The 17,946-nt window shown below is 43.8% G+C and overlaps 1 protein-coding gene across 5 annotated transcripts in view; it reads left to right on the forward strand.

The window, feature by feature from the left end:
* The window catches only part of PTPRG (protein tyrosine phosphatase receptor type G), a 699,794-nt gene that overhangs the window by 547,564 nt on the left and 134,284 nt on the right, over positions 1-17,946 (forward strand). For all 5 annotated transcript variants that reach the window (XM_032359252.1, XM_032359242.1, XM_032359260.1 and 2 more), the window contains one exon: positions 13,004-13,161. In XM_032359252.1, coding sequence (XP_032215143.1) covers positions 13,004-13,161 — 158 coding nt within the window. The remainder of the gene's footprint in view (positions 1-13,003; positions 13,162-17,946) is intronic.

The raw sequence follows: 17,946 nt of genomic DNA on the forward strand, positions 1-17,946 counted from the left end.
GCCCACTTTTGTAAATAAAGTTTTATTGAAACACAGTCACACTCACCTGTTGACCTATATTGCCTATGACTCTTTCTATACCACAATAGCAGAGTTGAGCAGCCATAACAGAGATGCTCTCTGGCCTGCAAAGCCTTAAACACTTAATCTCTGGCCCTTTACAGAAAAGGTTTGTCAACCCCGCCTTACCTAAGCAGTAGCAATTACAGTAGCTCTGCTAATAGAGTTGCCTTCTCCCGGTGGCCTGTTCACGTGGGGACATTGTAAATACCTATTCGGGCCATTACTTCTTACCATTTGGTAGACTTTACAGAGATGGGTTTCACTTTTTTTTTTTTAGGATTTTATTTATTTCACAGGGAGAGAGAGAGAGAGAGAGAGAGAGGAGAGAGCAAGCACAAGTAGGGGGAGTGGTAGAGCGAGAGGGAGTTGATCCCAGGACCCAGGGATCATGACCTGAACCAAAGACAGACGCTTAACCAACCGAGCTACCCAGGAGCCCCTAGAGGAGCTTCACTTTTGATCTTGCCAGAATCACCAGTCAATCTGAATGTGTTTCACCTGAATTAATGAGGGGTGTGTTTTAATGTTTACCTCAGAGAAAGAAATCAAATAATTTTCTCCCTTTTGAATGATGGAAGATGTTTCAAAATAGAAATGAAGTCCATACCTCTGCTTTATTACTGAGCAGCCCACTGATAGTTTTGAATGTCTTAACACGTGACAAAATTTCCCCTTTGAAGTTTATGTTCCCAGCGTCGAATTATGTGGAACTTTCCTGAAGTGTGCTATGAATATGTAGTACCCTGGTCTTGGCTAATTGGCTCCCATCTGCTAGGGATCCAGGAAGGGCGGATGCTTATCTGAACACTTTTGATCGCAAAATCTTGGAGAAACAGTCACACTGAAGCCACTTCCACAGTTTCCTGGACTTCGGTGTGTCAGAACCACCACCATAGATGTGAGCCATTTGTGTCTCTTCTCTTAGCCAAAGCCAGGAAATGGGATGCTGGGCGGCCTCTATTTTATAACCCATAGTGTTGTGAACAATAATGTTAAGACAGAAAAAGACTTCAAAAGTGATTCCCTTCAGATCGTCTTTGAGTTTGAGGCCAATTGTCATTTGGCCAGCCTTCTTTGTCACTATTTGATCGTTTGAACAGGATCATGGGAGCCTAAGGAAATGCTTCTCCTGGTCATTTCCAGGGGATGTGGAGAGCCAAGAGAGAGATTAAACCATGTCTCCTGTCATCTCCTGCAAGGTGCTCGTTAAAGTGCCTGGGGCTACTTTGTGGGATTTTTCTCACCTTGCTGTATCCATTCCACCTTGGTCGTGGTCAAGGGCGAGGGCGCAGGCTCTGGGGGTGAATACCGGTTCTGCTTTGGACTAGTCGTACAGCCTGCACAAATCACTTAGTTTCTTCACTGTATACAGAGGTAATAATAATGCCAGCGTTACTGGTTTATCCCAAGGAGGTAGTGACTTCTTGCACCAAATTGTGCTTCGCACACAGTCCCTCAGCGTCAGCCGCTGTCGTTGCCACTTTCACCGCCACCCTCCCCATTACTGTTGTTACTTGTTGACGTGCATCTGGGGAAGGCCGCGTGGTGACAGGAAGTGATTGTGGACCCCTGAGCATTGCTGCCATCTCTACCTGACTAGAATGTGTGTTGCTTGAGTTAGTTGAGTCACATAAAATAAAATGAAATGAGGAAGACCGCGGTCACCAAGGATTTGGAGTAGCCAGTCCCTTTGAGATCAGGGAAAAGGGTGAGGGGCAAGGAATCAGAAAGTGTGGGAAAGGAAGAAGCAGTAGCTTCTCCTCCATTGGGCTGTGGACCCAGCTCTGCCTGCATGTTCTGTGTGTATAATCTTAATTAATCCTAGCCAGTAGCACAGATAGGTAGAAATTCTTAATCCTGTGTTAAAGAAGGGTAAACTGAGGTTCAGAGAGATTGGCTAACTGTCCCAGCTTGTGGAGTGGGACAATAATTTGAACCCAATTGTATTAGATTCTGAATCCATTCTCTTACTAGCTCTGCTGGGCCAGGTTCTGTTTCCAGCATTGATTAACATCCTAATTATTGTCAAAACCATCTCATTCTTATGAACCTCAGTTTTTCTTTTGTGAGTTAGGTCATTGATCAAGCATCAGAAGGAGGCTAAAAGACTGCGTACCCTGTCAGTCATGGCCACCCTGTAAGGAGAAGAGGCAGCAGTGCAACTGTTTGGTGACAACACTGAATTTTTTCACTATATGTGTCCGTATAATGTGTCATGTTCATTTCCTTAATTATTGACAAGACCCTGCTCTTTGTGTTTCTTTGGAAGTATTAATGACAATGCAGTTTTATTCAGATGTCAATCCTTAAATTAAAATGCCACATTTGACCAATTGAAGAGACCTGTAAACTCAAGGAGCTTAAATATCCTTGAACCAGGGTGTAGTGGCTGTTTGATGACCTTGGAGCGCCTCTGTGGGTGCTTGAGTTCAAGAATATTTAATCAGGGGGCGCCTGGGTGGCTCAGTGGGTTAAGCCTCTGCCTTTGACTCGGGTCATGATCCCAGGGTCCTGGGATCGAGCCCCGCATCGGGCTCTCTGCTCGGCAGGGAGCCTGCTTTCCCCCCTCTCTCTCTCTGCCTGCCACTCTGCCTGCTTGTGATCTCTCTGTCAAATAAATAAATTTTAAAAATCTTAAAAAAAAAAAAAAAGAATGTTTAATCAGGTAGGCTGTCACCTAATCAAGCTGCTCTTGCTCAGAACCTGGAATAACACTAACTGTTCATATCATCATATGGGCTTGTAGGATTTTCTCCGGACTATGCCTGTCATAAAAGCCAAAGCGTAGGAATTTAATTCTCTGCCCACTGGTAGAAAATATTTCAAAGTAGAAATAAGGTCCATACCTCTGCATCCCCATGTAATTTGCCCCATTCATTCTCAAATGGGATGCTTGTTACCATCCCTTTTAAATGTCCTACTTCTATAGGAACAGGGGTCAGCAAGCTTTCTCTATAAAGGGATCGATAGCAAATATTTTAGGCATTGCTCCCATATGTACTCCGTTGTAGCAACTCAAGCAGGCATAGCTCATTTGTATACAAATAGCCGTGGGTGTGTTCCAGTAAAGCTTCATTTAGAAAAATAGCTACTAGGCTAGATTTGGCCTCTGGGCCACTTTTGACGTAGAATTACTTAGTGACTTAGTTAGGTCCATGTTTTTCAGCCATGTATGAAGGACCTACCCTTTAAGGCCCTGTGTTGTGTCCTGGGGGTATAGTCAGGAGCTACAGTCTTGCTGTCATGGAGCCTCCAGCCTTCTAGAGAGGAGATCACTATCCCCCAATTACACGGTCTGTAATGAGACTGAGGTCTGCACAGCCATGACCATGAGCAAGGTATCAGCCCTCATCAGGATGTTGATACCCACTCCACAAAGTTGTGAGGCCTTGTTTTGAGAAAACCAGCCATACCCGACCCTGAGCTCACATACCATAAATGTGCACGGGTCAAAAGAGGTGAACCTCAGTCATGTCAATATCCTAATGTCCTCAATTCTGTGACTCTCATTTCTTCATGTGCTTTTTGTCATGTGTTTATGCCATGACATTACATTAGTTTCAGGGATACAACATAATGGTATGATATTTATATATATTGTGAGATGATCACATCCCTCATCACACATAGTTGAATTTTTTTTCATTTCTTTGTAGTTTAACAACTCTAAAGTCGGGGTGCATCTTACACTGATATCATGTCATTATCTAATTAGTAATGTGCCACCTTTAGTAGTGGCATTTGAAATAATGATACATCTTATTTATAGTCGTTAGTGACTTAGATATGAAAGAAATACAGTATCTTGGATTTATTGGTTATTTAAAATACCCCAACTACCATGCTTGTTTGTTCCTTCATTCTCTTTTCACATAACTATTGGCAGTTATGTTCCAGGCAGTGTTTTAGTTGCTGTGTGTTTGGGGTGAATGAGAAAGGCAAGGTCTTTGCCCTTGTGCAAAATCAGGCTCTTGAGGGAGACGGACAGTAAGTGAGTAAACACACCCTGGGAAGGAAATGAACTGGGTGTGATGGAGTTATTAACTCCAGGAACGTATAAGATGGTGTGTTCAGGATGGAGTCCCAGGAGATGGCATTTGAGCTGAGTCTCCTGGGATGAAAAGGAATCCCCCATATGGAGTGGCGATGGAGAGAAGCATTCTAAGCAGAGGGAACAGCAAGGTGAGGAGACAGGTTGGTGGTCAGCAGGGGTGAGAGCAGAAGCAGAGAGCTGCAGAGGTAGACAGATCATGCAGGGCCCCATGGCCGTGGTGGGAGTTTGGATTTTATTTTGAATGAAGTGAGAAGCCACCGGAAGGTTGGAGCTGGGTAGTGTCAGCGCTAGATTTATGCTTGTAAAAGCTGGAAGAGTTCTCAGTCTTCTGTGAAATTTTCTCACCTCCTCGTGTTTACGTTGTCAGGACTCAGAGCCCTCAGCCTGAGAATGGGCTGATAGAAAGAGCCCAGTGCTGGCTGAGACCCAGATTTACTCCCACCTCACTCTGTGATCCTGACCCAGTCACTTTTCCCCTTTGGACTTTGTTTTCCTTGTTTGTAAAAGGAAGTGGAACTAACATCCTCTGTAACTCTTTGGAACCCTGCAGTGCTTTGTGATTCTTGGGGGACTTTGCCCAGGATCCCCTCATTGTAACCTTAGGCTTTTTCCTTAAAATCATCTATCATGAAGCCTTGTAAGTAGCTACACCTTGAAAATGGTCCAGGCCCTTCCGCTTGGTCCATCTTTCCCTGATAGCCAGCATCCAGTTATATAAAGCAGGTGTCACTGCTTGTGTGTTTGTATGTATGTATTTTTAGAGAGTGAGAGAGAGCGTGAGAAAGAGGGTGGGGATGAGGGATAGAGGGAGAGGAAGGGAAGAGAGAATCTTAAGCAGGTCCATGTCTGGTGCAGAGGCTGATGTAGAGCTCGACCTAACAACCCTGAGATCATGATCAGAGCCAAAATCAAGAGTCAGACGCTAAACTGACTGAGCCACCCAGGTGCCCCTCACTGCTTGTATCTAGATCATAAAATTAATTCCTTGGCTCCTTCTGGGAGGCTTCTCTAACTGTCTTCATTTTAAACTAATGCTTTCTGACCTCTATGACAGCTCCTAGAATCCACACTCCTAAATTCCCTGGATTCTGACCCTCAGGCTCTCTGTTTCCACCGTGACTTCCATTTTCTGTTTCTGTGGCCAGCAGGCCCTTGAATCATGAGCTCATCACACCCAGAGCTCCTCCCGGATCATGCAGCAGACTCATGGCCCATCTGGACTTAACCCTGAGCTGCTGACTCTGTGTTCTGGTGTTTTGGCATCTTCATAATTTTTAACCAAATTCCAGATTGTACTTTAACCAGCAGCTGATCTTTTTTTTTTTCCTTCTAGAGCCCGTCAGATTTTGGGCTGTTGAACTTCTCCTATCTTCCCTCTTGCTCGCTTCACCCCAGCCACACACCAGGCAGAATCCCTTTGCACTAGCTTTTCTCTCTGCTAGGAATGTCCTCTCAAGGTTGCTGCATGGCTCACTTCTGCCTTTGGGTTTTTCATCAGATGCTTCCTTCTCAATGAGCCTGCTTTTAAAATTGCCATTTTCAAAATAGGGGAGACTTCATTGAGAAATGTGTCATTCAAATATGACTAACTTGTTAGCAGCTGAAAGGCATCTGATCTAAAACCAGCCATGAATAGAGAGCAGTGAAGAAAGAAGAGCCAGTGCAAAGGCCCTGGGGTCATGTGATCTCGGGACAGCAAAGAGACCAGGATGGCTATACCTGAGAGTCAGAAAGTAGCGGTGGATGAGGCTGCAGACAGTGTGGGGGCCCGTTTATACAATACTCACAGAAACTGGCTACTCTAATATGCTCAGCATTATTAAAAATGCAGACTCTTGGGATCAGAATCTACATTTTAACAAGTTCCCCAGGTGATGTGCGTGAACATTAACTTTGAGAAGTACTGTTAGAAATCTTCTTCCTCCATTTGGAGTGACCTATGACCCAGTTTTTTCCAATGTTACTCTCTCCCTACCCTCCCCAACACAAAGCATATCAGTGCTTTGAAGTGGTTAAGGAAATCGTAATAGCTTTTCCTTATAAAGTTTTGGGAAATCCTGAAGGAACTAAACAATCACTGGGCTGAAAACAGAAGCTTGGGCTTTCTTATATTTGTTTATCTTACCTACTATTCTAAAATTGGTTGACTGCTTTTTGAGGGCTGGCACATTCTTTCCTATATATCTTCCAATGTAATACTTTGTTCACTGGGGTATGTGTGCTTGTGTGTGTTTTCAGTATAATTCCATGATTCCTGGTTACTGCATAGGTCTCATCGATATTTTGATTGTTCATCATATCTTATAAAGGGCTTTCTCTCTTCCTATATAACCGAAGCATTGAAAATATGAGGTTATTAACACACTGAAAAATGCAATCAATCAGATGATTATCATCTAATGTTTTAATGATCACATTTTTAATCCAATTATGCATGTTTGAATCTTTCAAATTTTCTTTAATTAAAGATTGCCTCCTGGCACTGCTATCAGAAATAAGGAATTGAACAGAATTGAGCCAGATATAATTTAATGTTGAAAGGAAACTGCAAGGATAACTGGGCCACGCTGGGTTTAATGGTGACCATGACTTTACAGCCCTCATACAAAATTTCCTAATTGATAAGAAAAATTTAATCATCTTCGGATATATTCCGTTTGCATTCAAATAAGGTATTTCTTTTTCTAAATAAACCTCCCCTAACTGATTATTCATATTGTACGTGCAAAATGCTTAAAAATGAAAGACAGAGTTGGGTGAAATGTAGACTACTTAATACAGTGTGTATTTAATATAAAAGTCATACATTATTCATTTTTGCAATTTGAATAACTTTGAATTTAGCATCCCTGTTCTTCATCTTTTTCTTTGATGAACAATTAATTATTAAAATATAATATTGTCTGCATACAGCACTGGGATCCTTGAAAGTGGAATATGAGATTCATTCCCTTTCAATTCTTTTATCTGGTAATGCACAGAACCTGCTTATTATGGTTTAATGGAATGAATGATGGTATAAATAGAGTGTTTCAAATATTTTTCTCAACTAGGTAAATGGCTGGGATAGGAATGTTTTGAATTCAAATTACTAATTTGGTTAAAAGTTGGAGGCACCATGCCCTGATTGGGGATGGGTTTGGAGTCAAACTGCCCTTTTCTAACAAGAGCCATTTAATGAGCACTTACATGTACTTATCCTGTGCCAGACACTCTCCTAAGCCCTTAACTCACGTTAACTCACTTAATACTCATTTATTCATTGAACTTGCTTAGGGAGCTTGACACTATTATAATCCCATTTTGCAGACAAGGGTACAGTTACAGGAGAGGTTCAACAGCTTATCTCAGGTGAGACCTTTAAGTAAACCAGTTAGGATTCAAATCCCAGGGCCCTGACTCTAGCACGTTTCTCCGCTTTATAATACCTACATTTTTTAAGACTTTCTTTGTGGAAGAGTTTATGCTCTCACCAGGAAAGTGCATTCCTCTTTCCTTCTTCCAGTGGCTGTCCTCAGGAAAGTCCCCGTCGTGGGTCCAGCGTGTGGCTTATGTGGTCTCTGTTGCCAGTGCTAGAAGTAAAGGGCTACGATCTCTAAAATTATTTCTCATTTACACTTAAGCATTGTGAGCACCCCATTTGTCAGGGGGCACTGCCTATGGGCCTGAGCAGGAAATGGAATTTTCAGATAGATGAGTAGAAATTGATGTTCATTTTGAACTAGAAAACTCAAGGAGGAATGAAAACAGCTCAAGAGTTAATTCTGTAATGTATGTTCACAACAGAAATGATCATCAGTAGTGGAAGCATCAGAACATGTAAAGTTATCCCCACACATACCCCAGTTCTAGCTCTGGCTATCATGGTGACTCTCTTTTTTTGTTCCCAAGGATTTTTTATTTATTTGTTTGAGAGAGAGAGAGAGAGAGAAAGCACACACCAGTGCGAAAGCAAAGGGAAGCTGCAGAGGGAGAGGGAGAAGCAGGCTCCCTGCTGAGCAGGAAGACTAACTCTGAGCTTGATCCCAGGACCCCAGGATCATTATCTGAGCTGAAGGCAGACATTAAACCAATTGAGTCACCCAGACACCCCGACGTTATTTTTTAAGATTTTATTTATTTATTTGTCAGAGAGAACACACACACACAAGTAGGGGGAGCGGCAGAGGGCAGAGGGAGAGGAAGAAGCAGGTTCCCCGCTGAGTAGGGAGCCCAACACAGGGCTCTATCCTAGGACCCTGAGATCATGACCTGAGCCAAAGGCAGATGCTTAACCGACTGAGCCACCCAGGCACCCCTCATGGTGACGTTCCAACACCGGTACACCCCCCCTACAGACACACACAGCAACACACAAACAGTTGCTTTAAAAAAACAGCAGGGAAGGGGCATCCGGGTGGCCCTTAGTTAAGTGGCCGACTCTTGATTTCAGCTCAGGTAATAATCTCAGGGTCCTGGGATAGAGCCCAGCTCAGTGGGGTCTGCTTCAAGATTCTTTCTCTGCCTCACCCAACCCTCTGCTTGCTCATGCTCTCTTTCTAAAAATAGCAAATAAATCTTTAAAAAAAAAGGGACGGGAAAATGTGGCCTGATGGCTAAATCCATTTCACTGGCTCTTGTTGTATGACCCTCGACCTAAGAATGATTTTTACATTCAAACCCTAATTAAGTGAAATGTTACCCCCCCCAAAAGAATTCTGTTCTTCTCATAGCAGATGTATATATTTTAAATTGTCCTCCATTGTTATTAGCGTTTTGAATATTGTTAATAAGGTGGTGGGAATGTGTTTGTTAATATAAGTATTCCTATAACATCTTTGATTTTGCCTCTTGGCCTGCAAAACCTAAAATATTTACTATCTGGCACTTTACAGAAAACATTTGCCAATCCCTGGCTTAAAACACAAAATGAGCTGGTCTGCTCTCAGCCAAGTGCTTGCCTTGATAAATCAGGGCTCCCAAGGCACTCTGCTAAGCCCTTTACGTTTATGAGCTTGCTTAATTTTCACAGCCTTCCTGAGGGGTAAATGCCCTCTGAATTCCCATTTTACAGATAAGGGAAGTAGCCCAGAGAGCTTAAGACCTGTCCCTAAAGTCACACAGCTGTTAAATATCAGTTGGTTCCAAAGCTCTTACTAGAACCTTGGCAAAGAAAATTCTAACCTGTGTTGCTCAGGTTCGTGGAGAATTTGTCAGACATGAGGCACTTTTAAGGCACTAGTAATCAAGGTTTAAATAAAAAAAAGACACCTGTGCCAGCATTAGAGGAAGTGTATAGCTCTGTAAGGTGTAGGTGGCTAGGCCATGGTTGTTCAGAAAAGTAATAAGAATGATAATATAAGTAATAAGAATTAGAATAAGAATAATATTTATTGGGCATCTGGGTAGCTCATTCGTTAAGCATCTGACTTCTGCTCAGGTCATGATCCCAGGGTCCAGGGATCGAGCCCCGTATCCGGCTTCCTGCTCAGTGGGGAGCCTGCTTCTCCCTCTCCCACTCCCCCTACTTGTGTTCTCCCTCTTGCTCTCTCTCTCTGTCTAATAAATAAATAAAATCTTTTTTTTTTAAATCTGTCATTTATGAGATGCTTACTCTATTTTAAACTCTCAGCTGAGGAAGCTTCAGTAATGGAGATCACAGAGCTTACAGGTGGAGGAGTTGGGATTCGGACCCTGGTGGCTGAGAATCTGCTCTCTTCCCCAGCTTCTGTAGGGATGGAGAAATGAGGTGCTGATGAAAGTAGTGGTTGGACTGCAGTCTTCAGCTCCTGGTGCTAGGTGACATTTCTGGTCCTAGGCTTACCATTCCAGATCCTAAGTGGCTTCCTTGAAGAAGGGATCCCATCTGAGTTTCTGTGTTCTCAAATTTTTTACCTCCCGTCTGGTCTTCCATTTTCCCCGCAGTAAAATTTCAGAATTGGACTAAAGTTGGTGGTTTCCAAAGTGTCCCTAGGTTCCCAGCTCAGCTTTAACCTTGGTGGCTGCATTTTAGCTGTTTCAGTTGGCTGCCTCCTGTGTAAGATTTTGTTTGAATAAAGGGTTCCTTGACTCCCAAAGCCACTGAATGAGGGTGGTCTAAGCCCCTTCTAGGTCTCAGAATCCTGACCCAACAGCAGTGACTGTGGCGGGATCAACAAGAAGCAAAGCCTCCTAATTGGTCCCCCCTCACCATGTCCACCCTTCCTGCCTCCCATCTGATTGCACCTGCTGATCATTTAAAGCCAGAACCTGCCCCTGAAGCCCTTAGGTTGGTCAAGAACAAAAAAAGCTCTTCTGCCTTTGTAGCAATGGTCATGCCTGCAGTTTCCATCAGTCCCTGCCAAATTCAGAAGCCCGTACAAGAACTTAAGACAGGAGACTCCTGATCCTACTAAAACCATGTGCCCTTGGTGAGATCCAGTGAGATCTCAGATGGGGTGGGGGAGGGCAGGTGTTTCTGCTTTATCTTTTTATATTCCTTAAAGCCTCGGCCTCTTCCTCCAGTGGATGCTCTAGGTGGGGGCTTTGCCGCTGCCGGCTTGTGAGCACTGTCTTGTCACTAGCAGTCTGCCTACAGCATGCTAAACTGCAGCCCCAATATTGGATCAGGCTCCTAGGGGAAAACTCTCCAGGTTTTCTGGCCATTCAGCCTGGAGCCCTTGATCCTAAGGCTGATTCATGTGCTGCGGTGCGACGCCAAGTTCACCTACAACCTGAGGGAAAAATGAAGATGATGATTTTGTGGTTTGTGATGCCAGGCCCTATGCTCCCTCTGTTGCTTGGGGCCTTGCCTTGTCTGTTTACGTAGCTCGGGAAGTGCAGGAGCAGCAAGCAAAGGCCAGCATTTGTCCTGCTCCCAGCCAACCCCGTCGCAGCCAAGCACGCTGGCAGAGATTTACCCTGTCATTGGGTTGCCGGTAACCAGGTTTAAATTAAAACCCACACTTGCCAGTGGGCGGAGGGACAGTTTGGTGATTTCCGGCCTTTTGTCCAAACAGAACCCGCTTTTGTCATTTTGGTTATAGAACTCTCTAATTTGGAGACTTCGGCATTTATGACTTAATATTTAATTTTTCCTTAAAAACATAGACTTAAAAACCTGTATGAGAATCAGCCAAGGTTTTGGAGTCTCATGAATAATGGCTTCTCTTTCCCCATTCCCTAGTGATCTTGGGCTTAGTCATTTAACTTCTCTGTGCTTCATTTCCACATCTGTGAAATTTGAGTTAAGTATTGTAAATTGAAAGCATATAGTGATGGTTTAAGAATAATGAAAGCCTGGATTCTAAACTCACCTACCTGTTGTACATCCGAGCCCTGTAAATTAGTGATAATAATAGGGCAACTTCATGGGGCTCTTTTAAGAAAGAAAGAAATTAATTTATCAAACTCTAAAAACAAGGGCTGGCACATCCAGTAACTACTGCTTAACCCTCAGAATGGTGTCTGGCATATGGTAATAAAATTAAATAAGTGTTAAGTTTTAGTCAGTTAATCTCTCCCCCTGCAAAATTGCCATTTTGCTTATTCTTAAAGAGTTGATTTCTGTTGGGGTTTTTGCATAACCCTTAGTCACAGAGCTCTCTCAAGTCCATGGATGCACATTTGCACAAAGACCTGTATTGCTCGTTCTGCATTGAAGAAAAGGAAGGAGGGGTGCGAACCTGGAAGGACTACTCCTGTAGGCACAGATGTGTCCAGGAGGTAACCTGGAGCCCTAAGGTCCTCGCAAGAATATCCTTTAGCCCGTGTTGGAGGCCACTAGGGAGCCAAGGCAAACCATTAGCAGGATTAGAATAGCCTTATTACATTCCAAAAAGGGCTAAGAAAGAAATCCTAGACTTTAAATTCAGGGCTAGACCTTTGTAGACCTAGAGAGAGAATAGAGCCTTCTCTGATTTGGGAAGGAAGCTGGATGATCTACTGAGCCGGATTGGGAGAGCTATAATACAGTGCCCTAAACACTGTTGCACTGTTTCTTCCTGCCTCAGGACTTTTGAACATGCTATTCCTGCAGCCCCAAATGCCCTTTCCTCTTTTGCCCCTATCCTTCAATATTCACTGAAGTTGCTTCAGCTTCTTCGTTAGCTGAGTCAGATCTGTGCACACTATGGTGTCAGAGTGCCTGGGTTCATATGCCAGCCTTGAAGTTTAGGAGCTGTGTGACCTTGGGCAGGCATTAACCCCCTCCAGCCTTGTTTTTCTCATAGAGTTATTGTTAGGTATCATTTTTCAGTCTTGGTTGAAATATTCCTCCCACATAAGGAAAGACCACTCTGTTTTTGTAAAAAGAAGAAGCCTGTTGTCTGGGCCCCCATTTTATAAGCTCAGGTCTGTAGGTTGGTTAGATTTCACTTTGATTTGGAGAGATGCTGGGTGAAACCACAATCGGATGTAACCAGCTTCGGAATTGAACTTTACCGTTGGCTGACAGTTTTCTTTTTACACCGAATCTCTCATGGGTGTCCCAGCGTTTATGCCACTGATTGTTAGTTCCTAAGTATTAGATGGGGAAGGGTTCAATGGCAAAGCAAGATTGGGAAGGGATGGGTTACATGAAATCAAGTCCATTTCTTTTCTGCAGGACTTCTCAGGGACTTGATTGTGCTAGTGTTTTGTTTGTTCCCTGGGGTGGGGAGAAGAAAGGACCGCAGGTTGCCCAGCAGCACTCGTCATGGAACCTGTTTTTCGTGAAATACAGTGCACCGTGGAGCCTCAGAACACATCCTGGGAAACGCTGTTTTGTTTGCTGTGGCCCTCCCACCACCAAATGCTAGTGCTTCTCGGGATGTAAACAAACAGAAGGCTTGTGATGTGGCACCAGCATGCCGAGGGTTTCGACTGTACGTCTGCAGCATAATATGACTTACATCATTGTGCCTTTCTTTTCCTTCTTCCTCCACACAGAGAAGGAGACCTTTCTGGATCCTTTCGTCCTCCGGGACCTCCTGCCTGCGTCCCTGGGGAGCTATTACCGGTACACGGGTTCTCTGACCACCCCACCGTGTAGCGAAATCGTGGAGTGGATCGTCTTCCGGAGGCCTGTCCCCATCTCTTACCATCAGGTAGGTATTCAGCCCCACATGGGACCTCGGTGTTCACTTGTTTTGCGTTGACGTAACCATTTAACGTGGCTACAAAACACCAGTATTTTTATCCTCTCCCCTGCCCCGATTCCTTCTGTCTTTCTAATAGCCGTGTTTCTGAACCCAAGAATTGTCAAATATAAAATACAGTTTCTCAGCCACTGGTTGAGGAGTATTGAGGGTATAAAACCAGGTATTAGGTAATTATTCCATCTTGAGGAGAGAACAGCTGTCCAGCTTGTGCCAGAAACTCTTCCGAGCTCTTTATATGTGCTCATCTATTTAATCCTCACAAACGGTAGTCCTCTTTGCCCCCCCCCAACCCTTTTATAGAGAAGAGATACAGAAGGCCACCCAACCAGTTACTAAGCCAGAGTGTCCGATCCCAAAAGTCATGCTCTGAGCCACTAAGCCTACCCGAAGTTCAGAAGAGGGAGAGATTTGTGTACATGACGAAGTGAAGGAAAGATACCATTGATTGAGCTCTTTCTGTGCGCTAAGCACTTTACACGTGGCCAGTTTCGTGGCCAAACAGCGTGGAGAGATGGCTGTTGCTCAAGGATGGTGCACGTAAAGGTATCGTGGCCTGGAGAGATTGGAATACGTAGCCAGGAATTCATGGGTAATGACTGTTGAGGCCGGAAACTGAGCCCAGGTTTGTCTGATTCTAAAACCCCTGTGGCTGACCATTACACTGAACTGCTTCTCTCTGAGTGTGGCCTGGGCTAATTTCCTAGGAAGGTGGATGTGGAAATTGGATGAAATGGAGATGGGTTTGAGGGCTGTGTCAGAGGAAGAGGAGCCACAGGGCGGGTGGGAGTAGGAATGGGTGGGGAGGCTTGAAATCACCTCATGAGGCATAATAGATGGAAGGAGAAAATTCCTAGAGGGGATGTATTAGTCATCGTAATGCAGCATGCGCTGAAGTAGAAGGGTATTTTCTTCTCCATAGTTTCAGAAAATAGAGCCAGCAACATTGGGTAGGATTGTGAGAAACGGGATTTGCCATTAAGCAGGACTGTCTAAAAATGGAAGGTTCTTATCAGAGCTGCTCATAGAGATGCCTTTTTAGAGTGTGACAGGTAGGAATATGGAATGTTGTAGTAGGCCAGGGGAAGTTCTAGAATTATGTGACAGCACCCATGATATAAGTAAAGATATGGGCAACAAAATTGTGGATTTGGCCGCAGTGGGGAAGAGTCCAAAGATTTTCCTAATAAAGGCAGAGAATTTGGAATAAGGGGTGGGGGAAATAGCATTAGAGGGTGTCCTGGTCGGGTGTGTTTTGGAGTTAAGAATCAGCAACCCACGTAAGGTAGCTCAGGTAAGGGAGTATTTTAAGGAAACAGTGGTGGAGGTACCCTGAGATGAAGCCGTCATAACCAGGACTGTGGCTGGGAAGCAAAGCCCTCTCTCAGGGGCCACACAGGTTCTTAAATCTTGGAGTTTCTGCCACTGCCCTGTGATTCTGTGATTCTGTGCTTCTACAAAATTCTCGTGCTTTTCTCACTCCCAGTTGGTTTTGTTTTGGTTACCTGGTCAAATACGGTTGCTCTCATACCAGTTCACCTTTCAACTCAAGGGCCAGCTACCAACTGACAATAGTGAGGGTCCTACTTCCAGTATTCAAGAAGGTAGATCTGAATAGATGTTGGTCAGCCAGCAGCTTGGCTGGCCTTGGTCATGTGTCCATCCTTAAATAAATCAGCAGACAGACCAGGTAGCTTCCTAAAACACCCAGTGTTGCCCCCCTGCCCCAGGGGATAAACGGAGCTTGACATTTAGAAGGAGCTATGTGCAGGAGAGACATGTTGTCCCGATAACAAAGTAAGGCCAGACAGACTTGGCTTCACTGCTGTTGGCAGACATTTTACTTCAAGAAATTTCTTTTCCTTTAATTCTTCTCTGATGACAAAAGAAGTATTAGCAATTTGGTTGCTGAACAGGATCTGCCAGCTTTAAGAAGATAATGAAACAGGAAACGAGTTTTCTTCCTAATGGTGAAGCCAGCATTGTCTTACTAGAATAAAGTAAAATTGCAGTCCAAATATTTATATCCCCAGGGTTGGGGCAGGGGACTTTGAAAAGAGATGCTTTTTGTCCATTAAGATAGATGCTTTTGTCTTCAGAGATACAAAGGCTTGAGATAATGAGACTAAGAAATACGAGTCTGGCCCCTTTTTTCGTAGGACACTCTGTGGAGGGGAGAGGCAAAGAGTAATAATTGTGTAGTACTGTGTTTTATTCGAATTTCAAATATTTTGTGGGTCCGAACAAAAGATAGAGCTATAGGCTTGGATGTTTTGTCAAGTGTTTGTCAATTAGAAGCATTTTGACATTGGGTCACTGGGCATCTTAGGAAATGCTTAGGTTTTTTTGTTTTGTTTTTTAATTTTTTTTAAGATTTTTATTTTATTTATTTATTTGACAGAGAGAGATATCACAAGCAGGCAGAGAGGCAGGCAAAGAGAGAGGAGGAAGCAGGCTCCCCGCCGAGCAGAGAGCCCAATGCGAGGCTCGATCCCAGGACCCTGAGACCATGACCCGAGCCGAAGGCAGAGGCTTAACCCACTGAGCCACCCAGGCGCCCAGGAAATGCTTAGTTAACATCTGTGTACGCTTCACTCCTTGCTGCTCAAAGACTCAGAGAGAGGAAGTAGAAGAGTTTTTCTCTGTGACTTGGAATATATGACTTTGTCTGCAGGTAGTTCTGTTTCAAGGAAATAGTAAAGAGATCAATTAATCATACTGGCTTCCCAGTTTCTTTACTATAAACTATCCTTAGACAGTACTTTCATCAGACACAGCTTCACCTTATCCCTCTTTCTCTCTCTCCCCCAAGGGAGGAAAAACAGCTCATTTTCCTGTGGCCAAACGGGATCCTTGCTGGCACACTTGCATAGAGGTCACAGTAGTGTCAGTGCTCAGAAGGGAAACCATTAACCATCCAAGTATTGTCCCTTCAGACCTTCCCTCCCTGACCCTGCCAACATTCTTTCGGAAGTTAGCACAGAACGTTCATTTCAGAAAGGCAGACAGCCAGTGCGGAAAACCAAGTAGACAGAATCCTATGTCTGCTGCTGTCAGGAAGAAAACATTCGAAGTTCCTCATTCTTCTCTTTCTCCAAAGACTGTTTCCTCTGTTCTGTTCCCCCTTACACCGTGTGGGTGTCTGTCAGCAACAAAAATGAGAATGTGTTCACCATATAATGCAGTGGGTAGCACTTGTATGGTGGCTTGTATGACGTGGATTTCTTTGAAGCCTTCCAGATAGGAACAACTCCTTATTTTGCCTCTTCTGTGAGTCTCCTTGGACACTGAAACCAGCCCCATAGCCGGTAAGCTCTGACTTTGGTCCCTGTGATAATCTGGATCTAATACAGTGTTGCTAATGAGATCACGTGTTGGCTTGCAGTCAGTGTGGCTTAGGTGGTTGGTTCCACTAAATGTCTCTGTAAATAGTAGGCAAACACTGTGTCGTGACTTTATCATCCCAACAAAATGGTGCCACTCTCAGTTCTGGTTTACCAGGTCAAAGGAGCGAGGCTAGCATGTTGAGATGGTGCCTCTATTGTGTTCATGATCAATCAGAGAACATGATCATTTGAGTCCAGTAGACAAGGATGTGTTTTATTCTAGAATGATGGCTCTCATATGATGGCACATTGGCCATTGGAAACTATACCAAACTTCCGTTTCCAGAACTGTCTGCTTCCTATACTTTAAAATATGATACTACCTATAATTTTTCCTCACATGAATTTTGTTTAAGTGCCTCTTGGAGGCTCAATCAAAAAAAAGCAATAAATAAATATAAAGATGTCTAGTGTCTAGTTTGTTTGCTTCCGGATATTTAATTTTTTTTCTAACAGTAAGCTGGAGTGGTTAGGAAAGGTTGATTTGCAATACTTTTTTTTTTTTTTTAAGCCAGTGTTACCTCTGTCGTAAAGAGCAGAGAAACTCTATTGAATTAAGACCATGTTCTGTTCAGAGACAAACTGCCTGGGTTTCATTCTTGGCTCCATTTTTCAGCCACATGAGTTGAGTTACTCCGCGGCTTGCTTTGTGCCTCAGTTTTCTTCTGTAAAATGGGGATGATAAGAATACAGCCACTTCATGGAGTCATTATAGAGATTAAATGTTAGAATGCATGTGGCATGCCTAAACTAGTGCCTAGCGCCACAGGGCGTGTGCAAGACATATTGGGTGGATTTTTTGTTGTTGTTGTTGCTGTTATTAAATCGTCACCAAGACTCTGGGGCAGCACTGTCCAGCACATACGTGATTTTCTAGTCACGACATTAAAAAAATGTAAAGAGAAACAGGTGAACCTCATTTAATATATTTAATTCAAACCAGTGTATTCAAATTATTATCGTTCCAACAAAGGGAGCTCACCATATTTCTGGGGGAACAGCTCCTTTGGGCTCATGGCTATTGTAGCCTTCACATTTTATCTCAACACCTAAGGAATCACATAATTCAGAAAGTTCCTATTCCAAGACCACATAATGCACTGTGTATGTGAATAGAGAGGGTTTTTTAAATGGTGGGGTAAGGGGCGCCTGGGTGGCTCAGTGGGTTAAGCCTCTGCCTTCGGCTCAGTTCGTGATCTCAGGGTCCTGGGATCGAGCTCCACATCTGGCTCTCTGCTCAGCAGGGAGCCTGCTTCCTCCTCTCTCTCTGCCTGCCTCTCTGCCCACTTGTGATCTCTCTCTCTCTCTGTCAAATAGATAGATAAAATCTTTTAAAAAAAAAATGGTG

Source organism: Mustela erminea, chromosome 1 (assembly GCF_009829155.1).
Source record: "Mustela erminea isolate mMusErm1 chromosome 1, mMusErm1.Pri, whole genome shotgun sequence".
In the NCBI taxonomy this organism is placed as follows: domain Eukaryota; kingdom Metazoa; phylum Chordata; class Mammalia; order Carnivora; family Mustelidae; genus Mustela; species Mustela erminea.